This window comes from Gopherus flavomarginatus, chromosome 23 (genome assembly GCF_025201925.1).
Source record: "Gopherus flavomarginatus isolate rGopFla2 chromosome 23, rGopFla2.mat.asm, whole genome shotgun sequence".
NCBI classification, from domain to species: Eukaryota; Metazoa; Chordata; order Testudines; family Testudinidae; genus Gopherus; species Gopherus flavomarginatus.
Window position 1 is genome coordinate 7,397,419 of NC_066639.1, and position 26,248 is coordinate 7,423,666.

General features: G+C 47.1%; 1 protein-coding gene and 1 long non-coding RNA gene across 8 annotated transcripts in view; one reads left to right on the top strand and one right to left on the bottom strand.

Moving 5' to 3' along the window:
• The window catches only part of LOC127039332 (zinc finger protein 569-like), a 449,001-nt gene that overhangs the window by 44,226 nt on the left and 378,527 nt on the right, over positions 1 to 26,248 (bottom strand). For 4 of the 7 annotated variants that reach the window (XM_050932746.1, XM_050932743.1, XM_050932742.1 and 1 more), the window contains exon 1: positions 6,566 to 6,686. The exons of 1 other annotated variant lie outside the window; for it this stretch is intronic. In XM_050932746.1, coding sequence (XP_050788703.1) covers positions 6,566 to 6,599 — 34 coding nt within the window. In that variant the 5' untranslated portion in view covers positions 6,600 to 6,686. Of the gene's footprint in view, positions 1 to 4,019; positions 4,054 to 6,565; positions 6,687 to 21,376; positions 21,488 to 26,248 lie in introns of those variants that run through there. 2 more of the 7 variants (XM_050932747.1, XM_050932748.1) reach the window with 2 other exon arrangements.
• On the top strand, positions 145 to 26,055 carry LOC127039492 (uncharacterized). The gene is made up of 2 exons (XR_007771054.1): positions 145 to 427; positions 25,507 to 26,055. It is a non-coding gene; the product is annotated as an uncharacterized LOC127039492 (long non-coding RNA).

The following is a 26,248-nucleotide window of genomic DNA, read 5'->3' on the forward strand; positions in this document are numbered from 1 at the left end:
GCCTGAGCCAAGACACGTACAATGTAACTTTACAGCCCAAGCCGCTATCCTGGATTAATCCGACACGGGCCAGCCGTGATGTTTCATTGCACTGGAGACGTAGCCTGTGTCTACACTGTGATTAAAATACCCAGGACACCTGTCTCAAAGCCCGGCCAGCTGACTCAGGCTTATGGGGCTTGGGCTGCAAGACTATAACATTACAGTGCAGACAGATGGGCTTGAGCCCAACCTCTGAAACCGCAGGAGGGGTGAGGGTTTCTGAACCCAGGCTTCAGTGTGAACACAAATAACTGCACCACAGTTTTTAGCCCCTCAACTTTAGCTCCATGGGCCCAAGTCAAATGACCCAGGCCAGCCATGCTGCCATCTTTATCCCAGGAGAGATGGACTCTAAGGGTACGTCTCCATTGCAATGTCAGCCCAGGTGTGGCACGCTCTGCTCAAAGCAGCACCTGGAAGCCCCATATTCACCACTCTCATATAATGATGATACGGTTTGTACAAAGTCTGCCTGGTGAGGTATCATTTCAAAAGTCTTGATATGTTGAACATTAATATTGTGTTTGACTGTGCGTGTAGCATTGGTTGGGAAGTTATGAAGTTTGCTCTGTGTGTGTTACTGAGATATGTTATGAGGTTGGGAAATGCCCACCACCAGCCTTCCAGGTGCGACAGTGGAGGAGGCAGAATTGCTGCTGCCCCATTAAAGGGATCCACACTCCCAAGGACTATCCCAGGAACCGTGTACAATGCAGACTTCTCCGAGATAGCACAGCGACAATGGACACTGCTTGACTCACATCCTAGCAAAGGAGCTTTCTAGAAAGTTGGAAGAAACTATGAAAGAAGGGTAGAGACAGCATGACTTGGCCTCTCTCCTCCACAACTCAACAGCTGGAAACACATCTGGAGGACAAAACTGATTCAGAAATCAGAAGAGAAGAATAACAATACATTCACACCAAAGTCCCCAAACAGACCAGTATTGGTTTTTCAGCAGAAAATTTTCAGTTTGGGGAATTTTCTTTTCCCAGTCAGACTTTGCCAAGGGAAGCAGGGAGAAAATATTGGAGTTGCCTCCTTCAGAACAGCTTGGCCTAGACACTAGCTCTGGTTCACTGTTCTGGCCTTGCTCACGATGGGGGTAATTTAATTATTTGAGAAGGTCCCAGGGTGTTTGGGGGAGATTATGAGGATGTTACCTTTTCAAAGAAAAGCTAAGAAAAACAGGACTAGAGAAAAACATTTTAGAAATGTGGGATTTAGACATCTTATTTAAAGCAATGGGGGGGGGGGTCTGAGTTTCTCAGAAGGTTTTTGTTGGCAGGAAGCAACATTGCTAGAGCTGTTATTGTACCAAAGCGGGAGATGGTTGTCTATAAAAAAGGGCAAAGACTAAATGTCTCTGATGAGGATGGGATTCAAATCCATGCATACAGAGCACAATAAATTAGCAGCCCATCACCTTAATCACTCGGTCACCTCATCTGAGCTGTCAGGAAACGGACAGGAAGAGAAATCTCAGGCTGGCAGAGATAGGGACACTAAGGAGTTTTTAAATACTAAGCGGAAGCAGGGTCTGAATGAGCTCCCCCCTCACATCTAGTGAGGAGCTGAGGAAAGACTTCAGGAACAGACCGTGTTTGCATAGACATACCTACTCTGCCTAGCTATGCAGCATGATGGGGCCGCTTTCCCAAAATGACCAGTTTGAGATGGTGGTGGGTTACAAATCACTTTAGGATTGAGTGGAATGAAATGTTATTCTTCTTCCTGTATGAGTGAAGGGCAGCCGAACATACCTAGTCCGTCCTGATGGAGGGATAGGTGGGTGAGGAATAGCTTTTATTGGACTGCAGAGAAGTGATTGAGGATGTCACCCTAAAACAGTGGTCCCCAAACATTTCACATTGTGCCCTCTTAGCCATGGCTGTGGCCCATCGGAAGCCACGGTCAAGAACCAGGGCTGGGAGGAGTGGGGCTGTTGCTTGCTGGGGAGAGGGGTGCGGACAGGGATAGAGGGGTCGATGCCGGGCTGGGAGCCAGAGTCTCAGGCTGAGGGTGGGGTTGGGGAAGAGCTGGGACAGAGTGGGGCTGAGTGGTTCTTCCTCCCTGCCTTCCATGGGGGCTGGCTCAGGCCCTGAGGTGCCCCCATGAATCTTCCTCTGTGTCCCCCTAGGAGTCACACCCCACATTATGGGGACCAATGAACCCTACTTGCTAAGCAGGGGCTAGTGATGCCAAAGCCCAGGGAAAGGGAGAACTAGTGCGGGGCCCCAGCTCCAGAACCATGCCCCCCCCGTTCTGCTGTGGCTCCACCCCCTTCCACACCTTTCACCCATGGCCCCATCCACTATCACCTCTGTTCCACCTCTTCCCCCACTGGCCCTACCCTATCACTCCTTTACCCCTGCCCTGCTGCGGCCCTGAGACCAGAGAAGCGCTGTGCCCCTGCTGCAGCCCCTGGGCCATAGCAAGGAGTGGGAGCTCCAACCCTGGGGCCACCATGGGGGAGACTTTTCCAGGAGGACCCAATTTGGTTAGGGACCCTAGTCATGAGCCCCACTGACCCCTTGGCAACACAAGGTTTGGGGAGGCTGAGCCCCCTCGAGCCTCCATTACGAGCCGCCCAGGCTACCACTGCTCAGTGGGTGGTCCGTCTCTGTGTTTTCTGCTGCTTGTGCTGGGGAGCCTGGCTGGCACTAGGGGTGGGGCTCCCCGGTAGTCACCCAGGGCTCCAGGGGATCAAAGGCCACCGTGTGGCAGTGCAAAGGTGCTCACTGCTCTCCCCTGCCCCAATGCTCCTCCATGGGCCCATAGAGGGTTGGGGGGAGCGAGGAGCAACACTATATGCTCCATGTGTCCTGGTCACTTTCCCCACCTGGGCTGTGCTGTGAGGGGAGCAGCAGAAGCTGCTGCTCTCTGCCCTCCCCTTATGCAGCCTGGCTGAGGAAAGTGACCTGGATGCAGGGAGCTCGCATGATCTCGCTTCTTGCTCCCCCCCCAACTGCCCCAGCTAGGGAAGGCTGCTGTGTGCTGTCTTTATGGCTGTACTTTCAGTGATGCAGGTTTCTCTATCCCACTGTTCCAGGGGCCTCCTACTAGACTGCCAGCTGCTTTCCAACTGCAGTGTGGAGACTGCTTGTGTGTGGGGAGAGACACTGTGTGTGTTGGGGAAGAGTGAGTCTGTTGAGGTAGGCAGGAGCAGATCATTATTATCCCTACTTGAAAGAGGGAGAAGCTAAGGCTGAGAAAGGAGAATTGACTTGTCTTAGGTCTCCCAGCAAGTCAGAGGCAGAGTTGGGAATAGGACCCAAGAGCCCTGATTTTCAAACTAACCCTCGGATATTGAATTTCAGACATTGAATGACCTGAATAAAGTGCTCTCAGATGAGCTCCAGACCAACAACAGTGACAGTAATTATTCAGCAAGTATTTGAGGAGAACTGCAATGTTAGAGAGAATCATGAACTGCTCAGAGACAACTAATGCAGAGAAGCAGCAAAATTCATCAAATATAGAACTGGTTATGACTTACAAACAGAACAAGGATCTGAGTCTCCTCCCTGTCAATAACCCCTTGCTCAGCCAATCAGGATAGAGACTGAGGACAGGAGCCTGAGGGTTCTCACCAAGGAGTGCGAAGGATGGACCAGGTCACTGGTAGGGATCATTGTCTGAGCACTATTTCAGCCCAACATTTTTGGGTAGACCTCCCACAGTGGGAGCTGCAGAGTACTCCCCTACAAAACACACACATACACCCTCTCCTGGCGTTGGGAGAGGAACAGGACAAAGGACAAAAGCAAAAGACGAAGAGAAATGAGGGGGGGATGGATGGAGGAAAAGGTGAAACAAAAAGGACAAATCCTAATTTCCCCAGTGATTCTAAGGGACAAAATCTCAGGTGTGGAATAATATTCTGCCTCCTTAAGCTCATGTTTTCCACGCCTAGAATTCATCTCTCACCAGATGGATCAGACTGAACAGGTTTCAAATCTCCAGGAGACTCTTACCTTCTAAACAGGGACGGCTGTTTTCTAGTAAAATCACTAAAAGGGAAGGAGAAAACTCGAAAGAGGTTCCTCCTGGCGCTCACGGCCGTGAACCCGAATACTATCTCAGTCCTGAAAGAGAGACCTGGAGAAGGAGATTTGCTGAAGCAAAGCCACAGGGGTCTCAGGTTTCCCTGGCCCCTCACCCCTGTCCTGCCTGGCTGATGTCAGCATCTCTCTGTGAGGTCACCACCTCCCCACCACCTCTGACCAATAGTCTGAGGTCCTGCAAAAGGCCTTTGTGACGCCACTGCCACACTCCCTCTCGAAGGCAGGGGGAACAGCCATGAGGGCCTGCTTGTAATTGCCAACTGTGGGAGGGGGTTGCAGCAGTGGTTAGCGAAGGGGCTGGAAAGGAGGACTGCTGGGTCCCATCCATACTTCTGATACTTGGTGTGACCCTGAGCCAGTAGATTCCTCACATCCAGGCCTGTTTCTCATCAGTAGGGTTGGGGTTGCAGTCCCAACAGCCTGGGGGGTTGGGAGGCTCAAGGAAGGTGTGTAAAATGCTGGGATGTCAGGATCCCGGAGGCGCTGTCACGCCCACACTAGGGTGGTGTTCTGCAACCCCTGCAGCTGGTCGAGTTTCTCCGTTCCTTGGCAATAAGGCCCTATGCTACCAGCACTCCTAGCTATCTTTGACATGCCACTGAGTTTCTGAGGAAACTACAATCCATTGGTGATCCTGCAGAAAACACCATCCTGGCCACTATGGAGGCAGAAGCCCTCTACACCAACATTCCACACAAAGATGGACTACAAGCCATAAGGAACAGTATCCCCGATAATGTCATGGCAAAACTGGAGCTGAACTTTGTGACTCTGTCCTCACCCACAACTATTTCACATTTGGGGACAACGTATACTTTCAAGTCAGCGGCACTGCTATGGGTACCCTCATGGCCTCACAGTATGCCAATATTTTTATGGCTGACTTAGAACAACGCTTCCTCAGCTCTCGTCCCCTAATGTCCCTACTCAACTTGCGCTACACTGATGACATCTTCATCATCTGGTCCCATGGAAAAGAAGCCCTTGAGGAATTGCACTATGATTTCAACAATTTCCATCCCACCATCAACCTCAGCCTGGACCAGTCCACACAAGAGATCCACTTCCTGGACACTACAGTGCTAATAAGTGATGGTCACATAAACACCATCCTATACCAGAAATCTACTGACCACTACACTTAGCTACATGCCTCCAGTTTTCACCCAGACCACACACACCGCACAATCCATTGTCTACAGCCAAGCTCTAAGATACAGCATTTGCTCCAACCCCTCAGACGGAGACAAATACCTACAGGATTTCTATCACGCATTCTTACAACTACAATACCCACCTGCTGAAGTGAAGAAACAGATTAACAGAGCCAGAAGAGTACCCAGAAGTCACCTGCTACAGGACAGGCCCAACAAAGCAAGTTACAGAATGCCACTAACAATCACTTTCAGCCCCTAACTAAATCCTCTCCAGCGCATCATCAAGGATCTACAACCTATCGTGAAGGACGATCTCTCACTATCATAGATCTTGGGAGACAGGACAGTCCTTGTTTACAGACAGCCCCCCAACTTGAAGAAAATACTTACCAGCAACCACACAACAAAAACACTAAGCCAGGAACCTATCCTTGCAACAAAGCCCATTGCCAACACTGTCCACATATCTATTCAAGGGACACAATCATAGGACCTAATCACATCAGCCATGCTATGGGAGGTTTGTTCACCTGCACATCTCCCAATATGATATATGCCATCGTGAGCCAGCAATGCCCCTCTGCCATGTACATTGACCAAACTGGACAGTCTCTATGTAAAAGAATAAATGGACACAAAGCAGACATCAAGAATTGTAACATTCAAAAATGAGATGGAGAACACTTCAATCTCCCTGGTCACTCATTTACAGACTTAAAAGTCACATTATTACAACAAAAAAACCTCCAAAAACTTGCTCCCATGAGAGACTGCTGAATTGGAATTAATTTGCAAACTGGACACCATGAAATTAGGCTTGAATAAAGACTAGGAGGAGTGGATGGGTCATTACACAAAGTAAAACTATTTCTTCATGTTTATTTGTCCCCCCGCTGCTACTCACACCTTACTGTCAACTGCTGGAAACAGGCCATCCTGATTATCACTACAAAATGTTTTTTTTTTCCTGCTAATAGCTCACCTTAACTGATCACTCTCATTATAGTGTGTATGGCAATACCCATTTTTTCATGTTCTCTGTGGGTATATATATCATCCTACTCTATTTTCCACTGTATGCATCCAATGAAGTGGGTTTTAGACCACAAAAGCTTATGCTCAAATAAATTTGTTCATCTCTATGGTGCCACAAGTACTCCTCGTTCCTTTTGAGGATAAATTAATGGAGGTTAAGTCCATGAATGGCTATTAGCCAGGATGGGTAAGGAATGGTACCCCTAGCTTCTGTTTGTCAGAGGGTGGAGATGGAGGGCAGGAGAGAGATCACTTGATCATTACCTGTTAGGTTCACTCCCTCTGGGGCACCTGGCATTGGCCACTGTTGGCAGATAGGATGTGGGGTTGGATGGACCTTTGGTCTGATTCAGTATGGTCATTTTTATGTTCTTATGAAGGGAGGGGCAGAGCCCTGTGGAAGAAGGGAAAGAATTGACAAGAACTTGTACAGGATCTTAATGCATGTCAGTCTGTTAGCAAGAGTTAGGCCAGCTGTAACCCTAATGACGTGAGACTTGTAGAAGCGAGGATAGTGTGAGGCGAGTAGGAAAGAACTGTGTGAGAAGTTATCACGACATTGCACTGATAATCAAATACGCAGACTGGCGCCTAGAAGTGAGAAAAATAAGATAGCAGAATAGCCTATGTATAAACAAAATGCAACTGTTGCTCATTATTGTCTGTGTTATTGCTTGTTATTATCTGTAACAAAGGTATAAGTGCTTGCTGTAATTGTTTACCTGTTGAGAGACCTGTCCGGGACTGTGGCGACCCTGTGTCCTAGGACACTCCCTCTCTATTGCAGTTGCTTGAGAAATAATAAAGTATCTGAATCTGCTGCACCCAAAGAAAAAGTGAGAACTGAGTTTTTCTTCGACAATTTGGGGGCTCGTCCGGGATGGCAACACCCATGGGCCCACAGATGGCTGCTACGGATCGTTCCCCTTCGAACCCCATGGCACCATAAGAGAGGTATGAGACCTTTTGAAATCTCTACTGGGGTGTCGGAGGAGGACTGTCCGTGGGGACGTCTGTCTCTGCTGGGCTCATGCCATCTGAACTTACTGACTGTGCAGCAAGATCAGATGCAGAATGCTACTTGGGGAAAAGCCCCAATAAGGTTGGTTTATAGCAGTACTGGGAAACTGCTGGGTAGGCCAACAAGGTGATGCAGAGGGAAATGCATTAGGTATGCACCAGTGCTGAGGGGTTTTTACCGCCTCAAGAGCGGTTGTTATACCAACTCATGGTATTGGGTCCGGATGTAAGGTACAGATGCATCGTGGTATTTGGAATAAAGGCCTTGGTGTGTGCGTGTATAAACCTGTGTGAGTGACTGTTACTGGAAGACGCCCAGAGTACCCTGTGAAGCCAAAGCTCGTGACCAGGACTACTCTAACGCAAGTCTGGTTACTAGTGGATCTTTAGGAGGTCCGACCCATGGGGGGCTGACTCGGCCTGGCATCGTCCAGTGAGGAAGCTATCTGGGTCTTGGAGTGTGGGTACCCATCTTCCTTCCCCCTTTCCTTTCCGTGTGGGCTACTAACAGTCTGATCATCTCACTGGATGCAATCAGAGTAAGCGGCGCCGTCTCCCAGAGACTAGCCAATGCTCTTTGCTGAAGGGAGGTGTAGGAGGGTCGTGGTCATCCTCGTTAGCCTCTCCTGTGTGAGTACCCTATAGGGAGAGATCCTTAGTTTATGTGCCGCTAGCACGGACAGGGCATCCTCCCTGACTGTGTGTGGAAAAGGGGGGGGGACAGTCTAAACATTCCACCTCACCCCCTAAGGGTACCCCATCTTATTTCATGTACGTACATTATGGTCCAACAACCTGTAGGTATTTAGAGAATTGGAATCTATACATGCGTGAACATCCATCTAAACAGTGCCCACAAGAAGGTACCTTCAATCTAGATAAGATCATACATCTAAGAGGAGCTTTTAATCACCAAAAAGCCTCTGACAGTGTGAGCAATTTGTCTATTGAGGAAAGGAACAGGTTAATTTGAAATTCAGCTTGGCCCAGAGATAAAGAGAAAGTTCCTCTGTGTTCAAGGTCAAGAATCAACGCAGACTATGCTAAGTACAAAGAAAAACTGCTTTTGGCCCAGCTGGCTGTGAAAAAAAAATATATAGACAGAGGCAAACCAAAGGCAATACAAATTACAGAACTGAGATTACATTTGCAAAGGTTAACTGTCCAGTAAGATCCAACAGTCTGCCTTTGTGACTTCAGAGCCGGTGTGGCTTGGTGACACCGAAGAAGCCATAGGCAGCTGATCTGGACTGGAATCTCTGAAAGTGACGCCGCAGGAGATTCCAGGGTGTAAAATAACAGCCTTCCCAAGAGCAGAAGCATGCTGGAAATTCTGGGCAAGCTGTATACAGGATTATCTCCCGTTATCTCTCCCCCTTCTCTGACCGTTATACGCAGACGTGGCCAGTCTGGACATGTGTATGACAATGGCCTAGAGTATGGGGCATTAATGTTTTTCCTGAGTGATGTGGGAGCGTTCCCAACATGCTCCATTGTTGTTTTATTATTTTATTAATGAAGCTTTAAAATTCAGCTATATGGTGTCTTTCCTTTATCTTCCCCAAAGTCCTGCAGTGTCAGCCTGATCACCTGACACGAGGGATAGATTGGTAACCGAAATTTGTCACAGTTTAGTGAGCAATTGAGAAGGGGGGGAGCCCTGCAGAATTTACACCATCTATTTGTTTTACCCTTGTTATTTTATGTTTGCTTTGCTTGGTACTGTTGGTGTTATATGTTAAGGACTCCAGGATTAAAGGTGAGCCCTAATAGGATAAGGAAATAATAGGGTTCTGGTTATATTCTGGTTACCTGGTTACTGTATTTCTGTCTTATACCTTTGGGTGTTAGGTGTGTGGACAGAATTGAGCTTTTGTTCGTAATTCCTCAGGGTGGAAGCCATAGCCTGCGAAGAAGCCCTGAGGTCATATTAAGATTCTTCTGTTCCGTCCCCTGTAGCAGTCAGTGTAAGCAGAGATTGCTGGCTTGGAGTTTTTTGGATTAGATCATTATTCCCTCCTTCTTTCTGTTTAATTCTCTCTTTGAGTGCCAGAAAAGGGGATGGATGGGTCTCAGCAGAAACCCTCTAAGGATAGTCCTTTGGATTATATGTTAAATAAATGGTCTTTACCCGGTGTTCAGAAAGGAATGCTAAAGAGGAAAGTTCTTGGTGTCTTTAAAATGTTTGTAAATAAATTCTGATAAAGTTAATTATGTCCCTCTTAAGGTAAGAATCTTTAAGCTGTGGATAGCTTTGGATCCAAAAGCAAGCCAGAAAGCATCTGTATTAATGTAAATTGTCTAACTGATCAGGTAGAAGCCGGTGAAACCTAGGACGCCTATGAAACAAATACAAGAAAATACAGAGTAATTCTTCTGTTTTGCCTGAAGTCAACAAGGGTATTTGTATATTTCAGCAATGATTGACTGCCCAGGAGAGTAGACCTCTCTTTTTTGTCTTTCAGTTAATCAGAGAAAACTGATACCCGCTAAACAGCATTCAACGGATTATGCATTTACTGGCACAATAGGAATTATGTTTTGTGTTCTATGTCTGTCTTATGGTGTTTGTTTTGTGGCCAGTATTGTTGTGCTTAGTGTTTTCATGGGATGGTCTGGTTTGGAATCAGGCAGAGGGGTTGGATTGGAATGCAGATACTTGTTTTATTCAACTTGGAATACAAAGTGTGTGGATAAATCAGGAAAATGTGATCTACTAAAGTCTAATACATTTCCTTAACTAAGAAAAGAAACTTTATTGGCCAAATCTTTTAATTGAAAATTGTTATTAAAATTTGCATACCAACAGTCTTTGGAAGCAAGGACATGAAAAGTTAACCCACTCCCCATATTGTACAAGGGATCCTGCTGGCTACCTCGGAGTTCTAGCCAGAGGGCTGGGGAAGTGGGAAGCTATTGGACTAGAGGTCATATTGACTGAACTCCTCAGAGTGGGTATGCTTGTCCTGGCCTCTTGCTCCAAAGCTCTGTAATAAGGTTATTTTAGTGGAAGGGTATATGTGGCATACACTGAATATGGAGACTAATGTACTGTATAATGGCAATGTTTGTGTGTTCATTGTTGGGAAAAAGGTGTATGAGTGAAGAGTGGAAGTTTCCTTTATAGGTTAAAAAAAGCCAAGAAGGGGAGAAGGAAAAAGAACAGAATGAATTAACTGGGAAAAATAGCTAGCAAGCTCAAGCTAAACAAAGACACGGGCCCCATTCAAGGACACTGCTCACAGTTAAGATTTGGAATTTGTTACTGTGTTAAATGAAAGAAGCCCTTATTGTTATTTGGTTATCCAATTAGTGAATAATCAAACGAATACCCAAAGAGTTTGTTCTGCCACTGGAAATTTTACCTGTATTGAAAGCATTCCAGTGACTGATAATGTAACCTGTACCTTATTGCAATACACACCCTCTTACGCTATTAACATTAATGCCTCCCAGAAATATATAAAGGTATATAACCAACAGACGTGGTATAGCTCTACACCAAAGAGAGATGTATTAGGATATCAATGGACTGTGATTAATACAAACACTAGGGACTGTCAAATTTACATTGCCCTTATCCACTTTCCAGATCACCTCTACATACCCAAATCGCTCACAAGGGGCTGCCATTAGATTAGCGCAACAGAGGACCTGGGTTATTTCCTCTGGAAAAAGAGGGACTTGACCAGATCCCTATGGGATGGGGCCAATAGTGCAGCAGCCATTTGGAATATTCTTAAAAGCCAAGAACATGATGAGAAATTGGACCAACTAGAAAAGGCCACTAGCCTTATCTCTGAGGCTCAGCTAATCCAAGTACAGGCTGGAGTTGGTGAGTTACATGTCATTTCCACCCTTAGTTCTATGACCCAGAAGTTATTGAGAGAGATGGTACTGAATATCAACGAGGCTGGGGAGGCATTGCAGTGGGATCTAGCATGTTCAGAAATTCAGGATTTCCTGAATGACCAGCTAATGGCCCTTCGGAGTGATCTTGAGCACCAGACTTGGCCCACTGCCCTTACAGACACATCAGGAGTACCATCTGATCTGTGGTCATGGAGACATACTTGGACACTTTCTGAGTGGAAGTGTGGACATTCACAGTGCTCCTTCCAAGCATTTGGACCGGTTATGGGAGTGTGGGCTCCCACATACCGAATCCTGATGGCTCCATGGGGAGGATGCATGTGGGACTGGATTATTCACCGAGACATTTGGGAAAATAGACCACCTGGTATAGCTTACTGATTTATAGTCCATGCCCCTAGAATAACACCTGATATTTTGGATAGGAATAGGGAGTCAATGGACATTTTGGCTGTTGGAACCCCTACAGCTTCAGTGTATCCATAAACTGAAGCCAGGGGAAGTTGTCACTGTTCATGATAACATTTACTGGGAGGGTAGAAGACAAAGAACTATCCTGACAGGACACCTACTTTTTCAAGCTAATTATAGCTGTGTGTATGTTAAAACCACCACACTGCAAGATATACATGTTAATCTCATTACCACTGCAGGCAATCATATTGTTCATTGGCCTGCAGAGAGAGGTTGCAAGTAGCCCTTAATATTCAGATACTCTTTAAATTGGACCAGCTTAGTACCTGATCAATTTCAAAATTTGCTTTCATTGTTGCCAGATGTTCAAAGAACCTCTGAAATATAAGGATAAATTCACATGCTTCAAAATATATAATCAAGCTGAAAAAAACGCCTTTCATACAGCTTATAGAGTCAAGTATCAGAGGGATAACCATGTTAGTCTGGATCTGTAAAAGCAGCAAAGAATCCTGTGGCACCTTATAGACTAACAGACGTTTTGGAGCATGAGCTTTCGTGGGTGAATACCTCAGAATGCATCTGAGGAAGTGGGTATTCACCCACGAAAGCTCATGCTCCAAAACGTCTGTTAGTCTATAAGGTGCCACAGGATTCTTTGCAACTTATAGAGTGTCTACTTTGTGTACTAAGTATGATGTACTGTGCTTTGTAACCAAAACTGTACAACAGCCTCATCATATTATTGCTATGGGAATGTTATTGCTTACATTGCTGTTAGTTAGTTTAGGATTATGTTATTGTTGTTGTAAAAGACATAATAATAGTAATACCTTTCATGTCGATGCTAATCATGAATTCTCATTACATCCAAGGAAAACCCCTAAGGTTGAAACATCTGATGTAGAATCAGAAATCCATGGCTTAATGCAAATAGAGATTTAAGAATATCTGTTGTACTAGAAGTACAAAAGGGGGGAGTGTGGAAAAAAAGAAAGAATTGACAAGGATTTGTAGGGGATTTTCATGCATGTCAGTCTGTTAGCAAGAGTTAGGCCAGCTGTAACCCTAATGACGTGAGACTTGTAGAAGGGAGGATAGTGTGAGGCGAGTAGGAAAGAACAGTGTGAGAAGTTATCACGACATTGCACTGATAATCAAATACATAGACAGGCGCCTAAAAGTGAAAAAAATAAGATAGCAGGATAGCCTACGTAAAAACAAAATGCAGCTGTTGTTCATTATTGTCTGTATTATTACTTGTTATTGTCTATAACAAAGGTATAAGTACTTGCTGTAATTGTTTAACTGTTGAGAGACCTGTACAGGACTGGGGGAACCCTGTGTCCTAGGGCACTCCCTCCCTCTATTGCAATTGCTTGAGAAATAATAAAGTATTTGATTTTGCTGCACCCAGAGAAAAAGCGAGAACTGCGTTTTTCCCCGACAGAGGGAATGAACAGAACAGGTAACCATCAAATGATCCACCCCGTCAACCATTCCCAGCTTCTGGCAAACGGAGGCTAAAGACACCATTCCTCCCCATCCTGCCTGTGACACTGGCAGATGAGGGGTTAGCTCTTGCAAAAGCCCACACATCTTCACTGAACAGGGACAAACGCACAGTGGAATCAGTCTGACTCACCTGTGTTAGTATTATGGATTAGGATTATAAGAATGTGTTTACACTTTATTGAATGCTTGTGAGTTGCTGCCTGGGTTAATATCTGACTAGCTGCATTGTGAGCCTCTGTGGCTCTGTAAATTATCAGACAAGAAAGAGACTTTACCTAGGTGAAATGCTGATTGGAAACCGAATCCATTACACCCTGCCTGGCAGAAAAGGTCCATCAACACCAGATAGACTATTATGCGATGTTAAAGACGACGAAAGACTGTTGTTGTGCTCTTGACTTCCCATTAGCTGAGTTTGCAGCTCAGAGCACATGGCAGGAAAGGGATGAAAAACCCCATATAGAAGGAACTGATTATCTGTATGCTGCTTGGACTCTGCAGAGGCAAAGTTTCTAGGCATAAGCAAGACATCCCCAGCTGATTAGCTTGGGTTAGTCCTAAGGAAGATATAGGGCTTCCTTATTATAGAAGCTTCTATTACCTTTTGAAATTTAAGACTGTAACTTGTCCGCATCTATAGGATTACCTGCTTTAACTTCATAAACAACTCTCGTTTCCTTTTAAATAAGTCTTAATACAGGTTATTACAGGACTGGCTACAAGTATTGTCCTTGCTGTGAGATCTAAGATTCAACTGACCTCAGCAAGTGACTAGTCCTTTGGTACAAGGTCAGGCTTGACAAAGCCCTGGCTGGGATGATTTAGTTGAGGATTGAGCAGGGGGTTGGACTAGATGACCTCCTGAGGTCCCTTCCAACCCTCAGATTCTATGACTGACAGTAACCTGAACATTGCTGTGATTCGTGGGCTAAGGCAGTGGTTCTCAACCAGGGGACCTGGGCCGGCTGGGGGCCACTAGCAGGTTTCACGGTGGGCGCTAAGCAAGGTTAGCATTCAACTCACTGAGGTCCAGGGCCGAAAGCTTAAGTCCCAGCGCATGGCGCTGAAGTCAAGGGCCCTGAGCCCCACCACCCAGGGCTGAAGCCAAAGCCTAAGCAATGTATATTTGTGTGTCCCCCGTGGCACGGTACCCTGAGAGAGGAAGAAAGTGCCCGGAGGACTCAGCCAGAAAGTTGAGCCCTGACACAGTACTGGCTTAGAGGGTCTCGGCCAGTCAGGAAGGGCTAGCAGTGAGGGAAGACTGGCAACTGATGGTTGGAGGGGTGAAGAGGTTCAGGATATGGTGGGAGAAGAAGCGTCTGGGACTGGATAACCTTGGGCTGGGCAGTCTCCATAGGTGACACTTCCTCCTCCTGTGCCCTTTTCACACCCTCTTGCAAGCAGAGAATGACCACCCCGTCCCCACCCCCACAGGCAGCCGTGTCTCAGGACTCTCCCAAGTTGCACCCACTAACTCTCTTCCCATTTGGGGTAGAGCTCGGGGCAACAAATTACCACCAACATGATCACAGCTGAATGGTGCCTGTTCTGGTGCCACAGGGGCCTCTAGTGGGTGAAAGGCAGAACTGTAGCACTTCTCAGGCAGAATGTATCTTCTTCAAGACAAAAAAAGAAATTCTGCACCAGACATGAATTCTGTGCATACGCAGTCGTGCAGAATTCCCACATGAGTAACTCACACCTGGCACAAACATAACCTGCTCACTCCCATCTCTTCTCCCTATGGGTCGAGTCCCAGAGCTGCTGCTGTCATGAATGCACACAGGCTTTCACTCCCGTTAGTGCTGGCAAGACCCAAACCAGTTACAGGACTGAATCTTTATTTTCCTATCACCTGGGACAGTCTCAGCTGAGGGGGAGACGAGATGGGGAGGGGGTACAAAGGGGAAAGTTGTTGTACCCATGTTGGTCCCAGGATAGCAAATAGGTATTTTTAATTAGTTCTAAAAAAATTACCTCACCCACCTTGTCTCTCCAAGAGATCTGAAAGTGGCAGAAGGAGACAAACAGGAAGACAGAGCTCAGGACTCGAAACCAAACATTTCAAACCCCTGGAAGAAACAACATTTCCCTTCTGCCCCTGGGTATGTTTGGATCCTATATGAGGGACCACCCCATTCCCCTCACAGCAGCAAAGGGAGACTGCAGCCAGCCCCAGATGGTCTTTCCCAATCCTGGCGTGTTTGTTGTGACAGTTTGTGTGTGGTGGGTGCACGGGCTGGGTACAGCTGGACCCATCTGCAGATCGGAAAGTCAGGGCAACTCTAGCACAGCTTGGGGCCTGTGGGCAGAGGGAGCAGTTCTGGAGCTGGGCCTCTGTCCCCTCTAGCTCCCATGGCAGATGGCTCTGGCAGCATCAAGTGGGTCCATCACTGCAGGGGAAGGTAGGGGTAGTGTCTGAGATCAGGGAGAGAATTGGAAGGGGGTCCATGCTCAAGAATGGGGGACGGAATTCACTTCCCCACCCCTCTGCAGAGCTCAGCAACTAGGGATTTATCCAGTGAAGTGAATTTCACTCTGGGTGACTTGGAGCCAGACACAGAAAGATCCTTGTGCCTTAGGTTCCACACTGGCCACAGGAGTTTACTAGTTCTCCCTCCCTAGACGGCCGGGGGCACCCAGAGATAATTAGTGGGTTATGAGAATTAGAAGATGAAAATTCACTAAGAACAATGATATTTCTGTTTTTATTATTAAATCCACAGACACTCACCAATCCCCGTCCTCCTTCCGATGAGCTATAAATATCTAAGGGACTCAGCTACTGATCCTACAGTCAGTTCCTGCCCTTCCCCACTTTCTAAAGCAGCACTTTTAACACCAGGGCAGGGAAACATGTAAATACTTTGAACCACATTCCAGAAGCTGCTGAGCATGGAGAAGTTAAAATGAAACCAAGGTTCCATCTCTCCAAGGACCTTGCCCCTAGTGCAAAATAACAGACACTCCCCAAAAATCTGAAATGGCCACTTCATAACTGACAAAACGTTAATAATCTGTTCATTTCTGGGAATTACCAATAAGAGAAACAACCCAGTGATGGTGATATCCTGAGGAAAAGATCTCATGTGTCTTTAGATCATACCCATTTGTAACCTGGAACTTTATACACTAAAATGCCTAATTCATAGCCCTACGGTGATTACCTGGCATCACTACAGGGCAGAACTAAGGTTGGGTCCCTTAGTTGTGAATTTCCATCCCCTAACATATTGCAATTGCGGTTAAGTGGGTTTGACAAAATTCATTTTGTCTATTTCTTTCTTTTAATTTCAACAGATAGTGATATTTATTTTTAAGCCCTTTTTTCAGTGTTTACAATTTCAATGTTCAGAGTTGTGGGAAGTTATGGGAGTCCTCGGACAACAATTATTTAATTATAGTAACTGCTGAGATTCCAAAAGCCAAATCATATAACTCATCAAAGAGAAATTGTCAATGTCACATGCAAAATATACAGTGTAAATATCCTTAAATCAAACTCCACTTTTTCCAGAAGCATTTCTGTATATTACTTATACAAATATTTTTTCATGTGTGTCTGTGTACAGTGAAATCAGCATTTGCTGCAATTTATTCATAAAAATCTAATCATTTCAAACATAATTTTAAGTAATGAAGTACTTGAATTCTTTCACTTCCTAGACTGGAATGTTTCATTTCAGGATAATTACTCCCTCCCTGTGATGTATTTTTCTCTCAGTACCATAACCCTCTTGTGATGTAGCTCTTGTCTGGGTGCTCTCCTGAGGCCAGTGGCATTATGATCAGGTGACACACTGACACATGAGCAGAGACATATGGAGGCGGGTGGAGGACGAGGTAACATGGAGCCTATCAGGGTTGAACATGGCCCTAAGAACAAACGCCCTCTCAGACTCTCCTCTCTCCCACCTCCCAGAGTCAGTAACTCGGATAAATCGTTCCTTGAAATCTAAATAGCCCCAGTTTGAGAGACTGTGATTAATGCAGGTACCTTAGGGGCTGCTGCACCAACCCCCTGCCTGGATGAGGAGGATGAAGAATATCAGTAAAAATGGGTTAGGCTGGGAGAGTGCACAGCTGATTTGAGATTGGGAGCCAAGTTGACCAAGAGGCCAGAACTCATGGAGGGTTTAGGAGAAGAAGTCAACAGGACTGGGTAGAGGCATTTCAGAGCATTTTCCCCATTAACCATTCTGCCATGTATTTAATTTAGAAACTTTTCATTCCCATCTAAACACCTTGGAGCTAAGCTGGGTTGATGCATTTCCACTTACAGTGGTACAGTTTTAATTAGGTGTTTAATCAGATGCTCATGCAACACAAAGCAGTGAATAATGGGTGTGCTTTCATTCATTAACTTGACTGTGCTGGGCATCGCTTTTAAGAAAAGATGGTGTGAGGGAGTGTCAAAATTTTAGGCATTAAGAAATGGTACGTAGGTGTTAGTTCCTTTCTCATGCGTTTCTCTCCTAATTTTAATGTCAGTTTTGAATTAGTATTAATACCATGTTCTTTTAACAGCAGTAGGATCCTTTTGTATAATTGTTTGCAAGATTTCAATGGATATTGCGAACCAACCGTCTTAACCTTTTATTTTGAGATTCCTAAATACAACCCAGCGCACCTCTCCTGAACGACTGCAAGCCCTGGCCGGTGACATGTTCCTTAGAGAGCAAACACCTGACGAGCCCTTTCACCCTAAAAGCACGCATTTGGCTCTTTGACACTGCTTTATTCGCCCCGCCAGAAAATGCTAAAGGGAACCCGGTCATTACAGCCGACCGTCACTAGGTACAGTTCTACCAGCTATGGACCAACATTCAAATGATTCTGTTTGTTTATCTTTCATTCAGCGTTGCAATTCTTAGATCCCATTTAAAAACTGGAATTGAAATAACTGAAGCAAGTTAAGAAGAGAGCGGCATCGGGCATAGGTGGGGGTAAAACAACAAATGGAAAGAACTGACTATGCAAAAAGGAACATCGCAAACTATCAGAGCCCCAGACCCCAGTCCAACTGAACCCACCCCAGTCAGGCATATCAAGCTGGGTCCCTGAAAAATCGCCCAGCCCGTCTGGCTGTGAACGCTGAGTGTTCCAGGCAGAGCTACGGTGTGTTACTAGTGGAGTTACTAGTGGAGGGAGTTACTAGTGGAGTTCCTCAGATCAGCCTTGGGACCAATCTTACTCAACACTTTTATTAGTGATCTTGGCGCAAGAAGTGGGAGTGGGACACAAAGCCGGGAGGGATTGCCAATATGGAGGAGGACAGGAAAATCATACAAGAAAATCTGCATGGCCTTGAAAGCTGGAGTAATAGAAATGGGATGAAAATGAACAATGCACAAATTCTAGTTGTTAGTCCCCAATTGCATAATTGTGCAATAAGCTGGGGATTTATCAATTGGAAGTGACAGAGGAGGAGAAAGACCTGGGTATATTGGTTGATCACAGGATCATTATGAGCTGCCAAAGTGATGCAGCCGTGAAATAGGTTAATGCAGTCCTAGGATACATCAGGTGAGGTATTTCCAGCAGACACATGAAAGGGTTAGTAGTTATAAAAGGCACTGATGAGACCTCATCTGAAATACACCTCTACCTTCTGCCCTTAAAATCTGTGAGTCTATAAACTGTGCTTTGTGTTGCACAGACACTGATGGAGATCAGGGCCCCATCGTGCAGCACATGGCAGAGAACCTGACTGAGATCAGCACCCCCATTCTGCTGGGCACTGCACAGACAGAAAGGAACAGTCCTTGCCCCAAAGACATCACAATCCAAGGAGACAATGGGTAGGAGGAAAACAGAGAGGGGCTGTGACTTCCCCAAGGTCACCAAGCAGGTCAGGGACAGACCAGGAACATACTCCGTTAATGCCAGAGCCACATCACCTGCAGCTTGGAAAGGTCCCCACACCCCATTGTATTAGGCTGGAGGAAGAGGTGGTTTGTCCATGGATGCACAGGCTGTCTTGGCAGGGCAGTTCAGCTGCGGTCCCTGCACACAGCTGGGTGTGTGTGTCACGGGTCAGTGTCCAGTCCTGTGTGGCTGTGCTCCTGGCTCATACCTCCAGCATTCACAGCTGCCCCTCCCTTACCAGCTACACTGGTCAGCCAGCCCCAGGCCACTGTGAGGTCACTGCCCCTCATAGACTCATAGACTCATAGGTCAGAAGGGACCAATATGATCATCTAGTCACCTCCTGCACAAGGCAGGCCACAGAACCCTACCCATCCACTTTTATACAACCCCTAACCCAGGACTGAGTTATTGAAATCCTCAAAACTGAATTGAAAAAAATTGAAATCCCTCCCACTCTACCACTTCAAACCTTCAAACAGGGACATGGTGCACCAGTGCCAGAGTGCAATAGTGTAAAGTGTGTCCGTACTAAGGGTTTGCACCAGTGCCTAAAACACCAGTGGGGCAGAGACCTTTAGTGCCCAAAACAGCAGTACGGTGCCACTAGAACTGGAATCTATTTCTAGCTCTGTCACAGAGCTTGCACACATCAATGTTTCTCCTCCCAACTTTAATCTCTTTACCCAGCTGTCCACTCACTGGGGTCTCCTCTCTCTCCACAGCTGCTCACCACTAAAATCTGTGTGCGTGCCACTAGAGATGAGGTAGTTCAGCTCTGGAATAGTCTTACAAGGGGGGCTGTGGAGTCTCTTTCCCGGGAAGTTTTTAAGAACTGGTTGGACAAACCTCTGTCAGAGATAATCAACATATATTTGGTCCTGCCTCGGCAGAGAGAGCTGGACTTGATGACATCTTGAGGTCCTATCTAGCCCTACATTTCAAGGATGCTATGCGATAAATACGTATAAAACAACATACAGAAAAAAACCACACAACATGTCAGGCCATTAAAAAAAACAACAAAACAAAACAAAACACTACACTGCACAGCATTAAATGACACAATACGAAGGAGAAGAAAGCAACACAATGCAAACTAACACACCTTAGGACAAAAGTACAGAATGCAAAATAACAACTCAAACCAACATAACAGACACCAAACAAGCTAAGGCAAAACAACGCATCATAAAACTATGCAACACAACGTGGTGTATCATAGTTCCAAAAGGCACCATGCAAAAGAGCTCAGCATAGAACAGGACACAGCACAAGAGAGAATTATTTCAATGTAGACGTGGAAGGGATCTTGAGAGGTTGTCTACTCCAGCCTCCTGTGATGAGGCAGAACCAAGTATCCCTAGACATTCCCAGACTGGTGGATCTCTAACTTGGTCTTAAAAATCTCCAGTGAAGAAAATTCCACAGTCTCCCTTGGAAGTCAATGCAAGGCAAACACAGGCCAAAACAATACTGTACACACACATGCTAGGCTTGTGGATAAGGGGAGAGGCAAGAACTGAAACAATCTGGGTTCAGTTCCCAGTTTTGCCCCAGATTGTCCATGCAAACTTGAGCAAAATACTTCAGCTCTCTGATCTTCAGTTTTCCCACCTGTAAAATTGGGAGTCACCTCCCACAATTGGCCGACTTAGCCATTGAGCCTTTTGTGGCAAGGCCTGTCTCTGTGGGCATGTCTACACTGGAGTCAGACACCGGCGGCTGGCCTGTGCCCACTGACTTGGGCTCACACGGCTCAGGCTGTGGGGCTGTTTAATTGTGGTGTTCATGTTCCGGCTGGGGCTGCAGCCCAAGGTCTGGCACCCTCCCACCTCACAGGGTCCTACAGCCTGGCTCCAGCCTGAGCCCAGACATCTACACTGCAATTAAACAGCCCCTTTGCCTGAGCCCTGTGATGCTGAGTCAGCTGGCATGGGCCAGCTGGGGGGGTTTTAACAGCAGGGTAGAGATACCGTTGGTGTCTTTTCTGCACCTGTCACAACGGGGACCCTGATCTTGGTCAGTGTCTGTGCAGAGCCCTGCACAACAGGAAGCCTGATCTCAGTTGGGGACTCTGCAGCTCCCAGCATTACAGGATCCCTGATTTTGTTTAGGGCCCCTGCAGCAACTGGCAAAATGTAGGGGCAGGATCTCTGTCAGGGTCTGTGCAGTGCACAGTACAGTGGTGGGGTGTGATCTTCGTTAGGGTCAGTGCAATGCCAGACCCAGTGGGGACACAGATCTCAGTCGAGGTCTCCGAAGTGCCCAGAACAATGGAGGCAGCAGTTTGCGTCACAGTCGTGCACTGCCTGGCACAAGGGGGGCCGTGATCTCGGTGCAGGTCTCAGTTTTACCTGGCACAACAGTGCAGTCTGATCTCACCTTGGGTCTCTTCAGTGCCTGGCAGAACAAGGCCCAGATCTCAGTTGGGAACTCTTCAACACCTGGCAGAACAGGGCCATGCTCAGTACGATAAGAGCCCTGATCTCAGTCACACCCTGGAGAGAAAAATGGGAAGATTTTCGAGAATTTGATATCAGTATTTCAGAACTGAGGAGAAAATGGGGCACAAACTAAACATTTGCCAATAGAAGGGACAAGCATCAACAGGTGGGGAGATTTTATGTCACCATTCAACAATTTAAGAGAAAAGAGGGGAAATTGGAGGGGATTATACAGGCATATCAAATCAACAACAAGATGGGATGGATTCTTCTTGCCTCACACTCACAGGGCCAGGAGGGAGCCCTGGGTGATATCTTTTCACAGGGGAAAGAAGCGGGGCTGGAGTCAGAAGGTCACTAGCTGTAGGGAGGGGCTGGCAATGGGGTCTGGGAATGTGACTAGCAGGTGCTGGGGGGGGGGAGTAGCTGGACTAGGAAACCTGGGGCTGGGCCGTCTCTATGGGGGACACTTGCTCCTCCCTCCCCTTCCCACGCCCTGTTGCCAGCCGAGTGGCCCCCCCAGCCCAGAGGTGTCCCTGTCTCAGGGCCCCCCCAGGCTCTGCCCATTAACCCTCTGCCCAGTTCAGAAATCACTTGGGGGAACCATTTCCCACCCACACAAGAACAAATCCCTGCGGGTGAAAATGGGGGAAACACCCCAAACCTGAGATCTGAACTGGCCATTGGCGAAGGGCAGAGAAAATGGGGCACAATGGGGGGAGGGGAACAGGGAACTTCTCAGGGGGTTGGGGGAAGGGGGGTCACCCTGGGTGCTGCTCGTTGCTCTCTAGGGAGAAAGGGGGCAGGACGGGAGAGGAGGGGGGTCCCCACGGGGGGGGGAAGCGGTAAATCCGAGGGGATCTCAGCCCCCCCCTTTCTCTCCCCGCTCCTCGGGGGTCATCTGCTCTCCCCCCCCTCCTCCCCGGCCATGTCCGGGCTCCACAGACATTACTCACCCGCCCCTTTCCCAGCCCCCCAGCCCGGTCTCACCCCGCAGCCTCCCCGATCTGCGCATGCCCAGAGCCCCCACGGCACAATCCCTTCTCCGGCCTTCTCCAACGGCCCCGCGCGATCGAGGCAGAACCGCATCGGCCCGCTCGCGTTTGCAATTCGGCTTCTGCTCTCCCACCCTACGTCACTTCCGGTCCAGGGAGAATCAGGAACTACATCTCCCAGCCTACCCCAGGGGCGCTTCCGCTTTTTCTAGCCTAGGTAAGGGACATCCCTGGACCCTGATCAGTGGAGTCCTGATCAACAGAGCCAGACGTGTACCCAGAAGCCTCCTACTGCAAGACAAACCCAAGAGAGAAACCAACAGGACTCCACTGGCCATCACATACAGCCCCCAGCTAAAACCCCTCCAATGCATCATCAAGGATCTACAACCCATCCTGGACAATGATCCCACACTTTCACAGGCTTTCGGTGGCAGGCCAATCCTTGCCCACAGACAACCTGCCAACCTGAAACATATTCTCACCAGTAACTGCACACCACACCATAATAACTCTTGCTCAGGAACCAATCCATGCAACAAACCTCGATGCCAACTCTGCCCACATATCTACACCAGCGACACCATCACAGGACCTAACCAGATCAGCCACACCATCACTGGTTCATTCACCTGCACATCCACCAATGTAATATATGCCATCATATGCCAGCAATGCCCCTCTGCTATGTACATCGGCCAAACTGGACAGTCTCTACGGAAAAGGATAAATGGACACAAATCAGACATTAGGAATGGCAATATACAAAAAACCTGTAGGAGAGCACTTCAACCTCCCTGGCCACACTATAGCAGACCTTAAGGTGGCCATCCTGCAGCAAAAAAACTTCAGGACCAGACTTCAAAGAGAAACTGCTGAGCTTCAGTTCATCTGCAAATTTGACACCATCAGCTCAGGATTGAACAAAGACTGTGAATGGCTTGCCAATTACAGAACCAGTTTCTCCTCTCTTGGTTTTCACATCTCAACTGCTAGAACAGGGCCTCATCCTCCCTGATTGAACTGACCTCGTTATCTCTAGCTTGCTTGCTAGCACACATATATATACCTGCCCCTGGATATTTCCATTACATGCACCTGAAGAAGTGGGTATTCACCCACGAAAGCTCATGCTCCAAACCGTCTGTTCATCTATAAGGTGCCACAGGATTCTTTGCTTCTTTTACATTCTCACACATGGTGCACAAAGCAGGACTCAACCCTTGGTGTAAACTAAATGAGCTGACCACAGATTCTGGCAGCCACAATGAGCCTTTTGGTGTGAGAGCTCAGACCTGCCCCGTCCCAGAGGGAGGGGGTCATCTGTGACGGGCTGGAACACTGATCTATCAGCTCTTAACTCCCAAACTTTCAGTAACTCTATTATCAGTGCCTGTGAGCATAATTTAAACCATAAGAACAGCCACACTGGACTGAAGGTCCATCTAGTTCTATCCTCTGGCTGTAGCCAATACCAGGTGCGCTAAGAGCTACTCAACAAGGCACGACTGGGAGTTGAACCCAGGGTCGCCTGTTTACAAGGCAGGTGCTTTAGCCATCTAAGCCATGGTGCTGGCCTGTGGCTAAGGGATATTGTCTGCTCACACCTGACTCCCTGCCATCCCCACCAGGGCCTGACAAGCTTTGCATGTGTTTGGATTCTGCAGGTGACATTTTTCTTGCAAGCTGTGTGTGTGCAGACCTGGCCAAAGATTCACATTACAAAGTTATTTTAGCATCATTATATTGCTCAGGTGTGTGAAAAACACACAACGCTCCCTTGGTCACCAGCTTTTGGCTGCGGCACACACTGCAATGCCACGTCTGGCCACAAAACTGCCCTGTTTTGGTGACAAAATAAAACCACCTTTATGAGAGGCCTAGAGCTTTTTGCAGCAAACTTAAAGCAACAAATTGTCAGTGTAAATGCTGCTGTTCATTATATCACCATAACTGGCCTCCTGCAGTATCCCACAATGCCTGCTGTGAACTCGCCGGCCCTGCATTCCTGCTAGAGGCTGGGCCCCTCCCCTTTCATAGCTCCAGAACGTTCTGACGGCTGAGCTGCTAGCTACACCGGCATTAGTTTGCTATAACTGCATTGCTTGGGGGAGTGTAAATTTTTTATACATCTAAGTAATGTGGTTACACCGACCTAATTTTGTAGTGTAGACCTGTCCAAATAATCACTCACACACCTTGGGAGTAAACCTTCCCCTGCTCCTCTGCTTTACAGAATCCATACACGAGCAAACAGGGCTCACTGGGGATTGGCGGAGTCAGGTGTGGGCAGACACGATGCTTTAAGTAACAGCAGGCACCATAGCTTAGCTGATTACAGCACCTGTTTGGTAAACAGGAGATCCTGGGTTCAACTCGTAGTGGTGCTTGGTTGAGTGGCTTTTGAGGCACCAGGTGTTGGCGACTGTCAGAAAACAAGATTCAGAGCTAGACAGACCTTTGGACTAGCCCAGTGTGGTTTTTATTATGGTTTAAATTACACTCACAGGCACTGCTAACAGAGTTACCGAAAGTTTGGGTGTTAAGAGCTGGTAGGTCAGTGGTCCAGTCCCCTCAATGCAGTTTTACCATTTCCACTTGCTAAACTCCCTCCTGACCTTCTGGGCTCCTAGAGCAGGGGACTCAGCCTGAGCCGAGACACGGACACTGCAACTTTACTATAGACCAAGCCGCATGACCCTGATTAATGTGACCTGGGCCAGCCGTGGGTGTTTCATTGCACTGGAGATGTAGCCTAATGTTATGTCTACACTGCGATTAACACACCCAGGGCACCTGTCTCAAAGCCCGGCCAGCTGACTCAGGCTTGTGGGGCTTGGGCTGCAAGACGATAAAATTACAGTGCAGACATAGGGGCTTGAGCCCAACCTCTGAACCCCAGGAAGGGTGAGGGTTTCTCAACCCAGGCTTCAGTGTGAACACAAATATCCGCACCACAGTTTTTAGCCCCTCACCTGTAGCTCCATGGGCCCAAGTCAGATGACCCAGGCCGGCCATGCTGTCATCTTTATCCCAGGAGAGATGGACTCTCTCCATTGCAAAGTCAGCTCAGGTGTGGCACACTGTGCTCAAAGCAGCACCTGGAAGCCCCATATTCACCACTCTCATATAATAATGATACGGTTTGTACAAAGTCTGCCTGGTGAGGTATCATTTCAAAAGTCTTGATCTGTTGAACATTAATATTGTGTTGGACTGTGTGTGTAGCATTGGTTGGGGAGTTATGAAGTTTGCTGTGTGTGCATTACTGAGATATGTTATGAGGTTGGGAAATGCCCACCACCAGCATTTCAGGTGCGACAATGGAGGAGCCAGACTCGCTGCTGGCCCATTAAAGGGATCCACACTCCCAAATACTATCCCAGGAACCGTGTACAATGCAGACTTCTCCGAGATAGCACAGCGACAATGGACACTGCTTGACTCACATCATAGCAAAGGTATTTCCTAGCAAGTTGGAAGAAACTTTGAAAGAGGGGAAGAGACATCATGACTTGGCCTCTCTCCCCCACAACTCAACACCTGGAAACACATCTGGAGGACAAACACTGAACTGAAATAAATCAGAAGAGAATAATAATAATACATTCAAATCAAAGTCTCCAAACAGACTAGTATTGATTTTTCAGCAAAACTTTTCAGTTTGGGGAATTTTCTTTTCTGAGTCAGACTTTGCCAAAGGAAGTGGAGAAAAAATGTTTTTGAGTTACCTCTTTCAGAACAGCCTATCCTAGACACTAGCTCTGGTTCACTGTTTTGGTCTTGCTCAGGATGGGGGTATTTTAATTATTTGG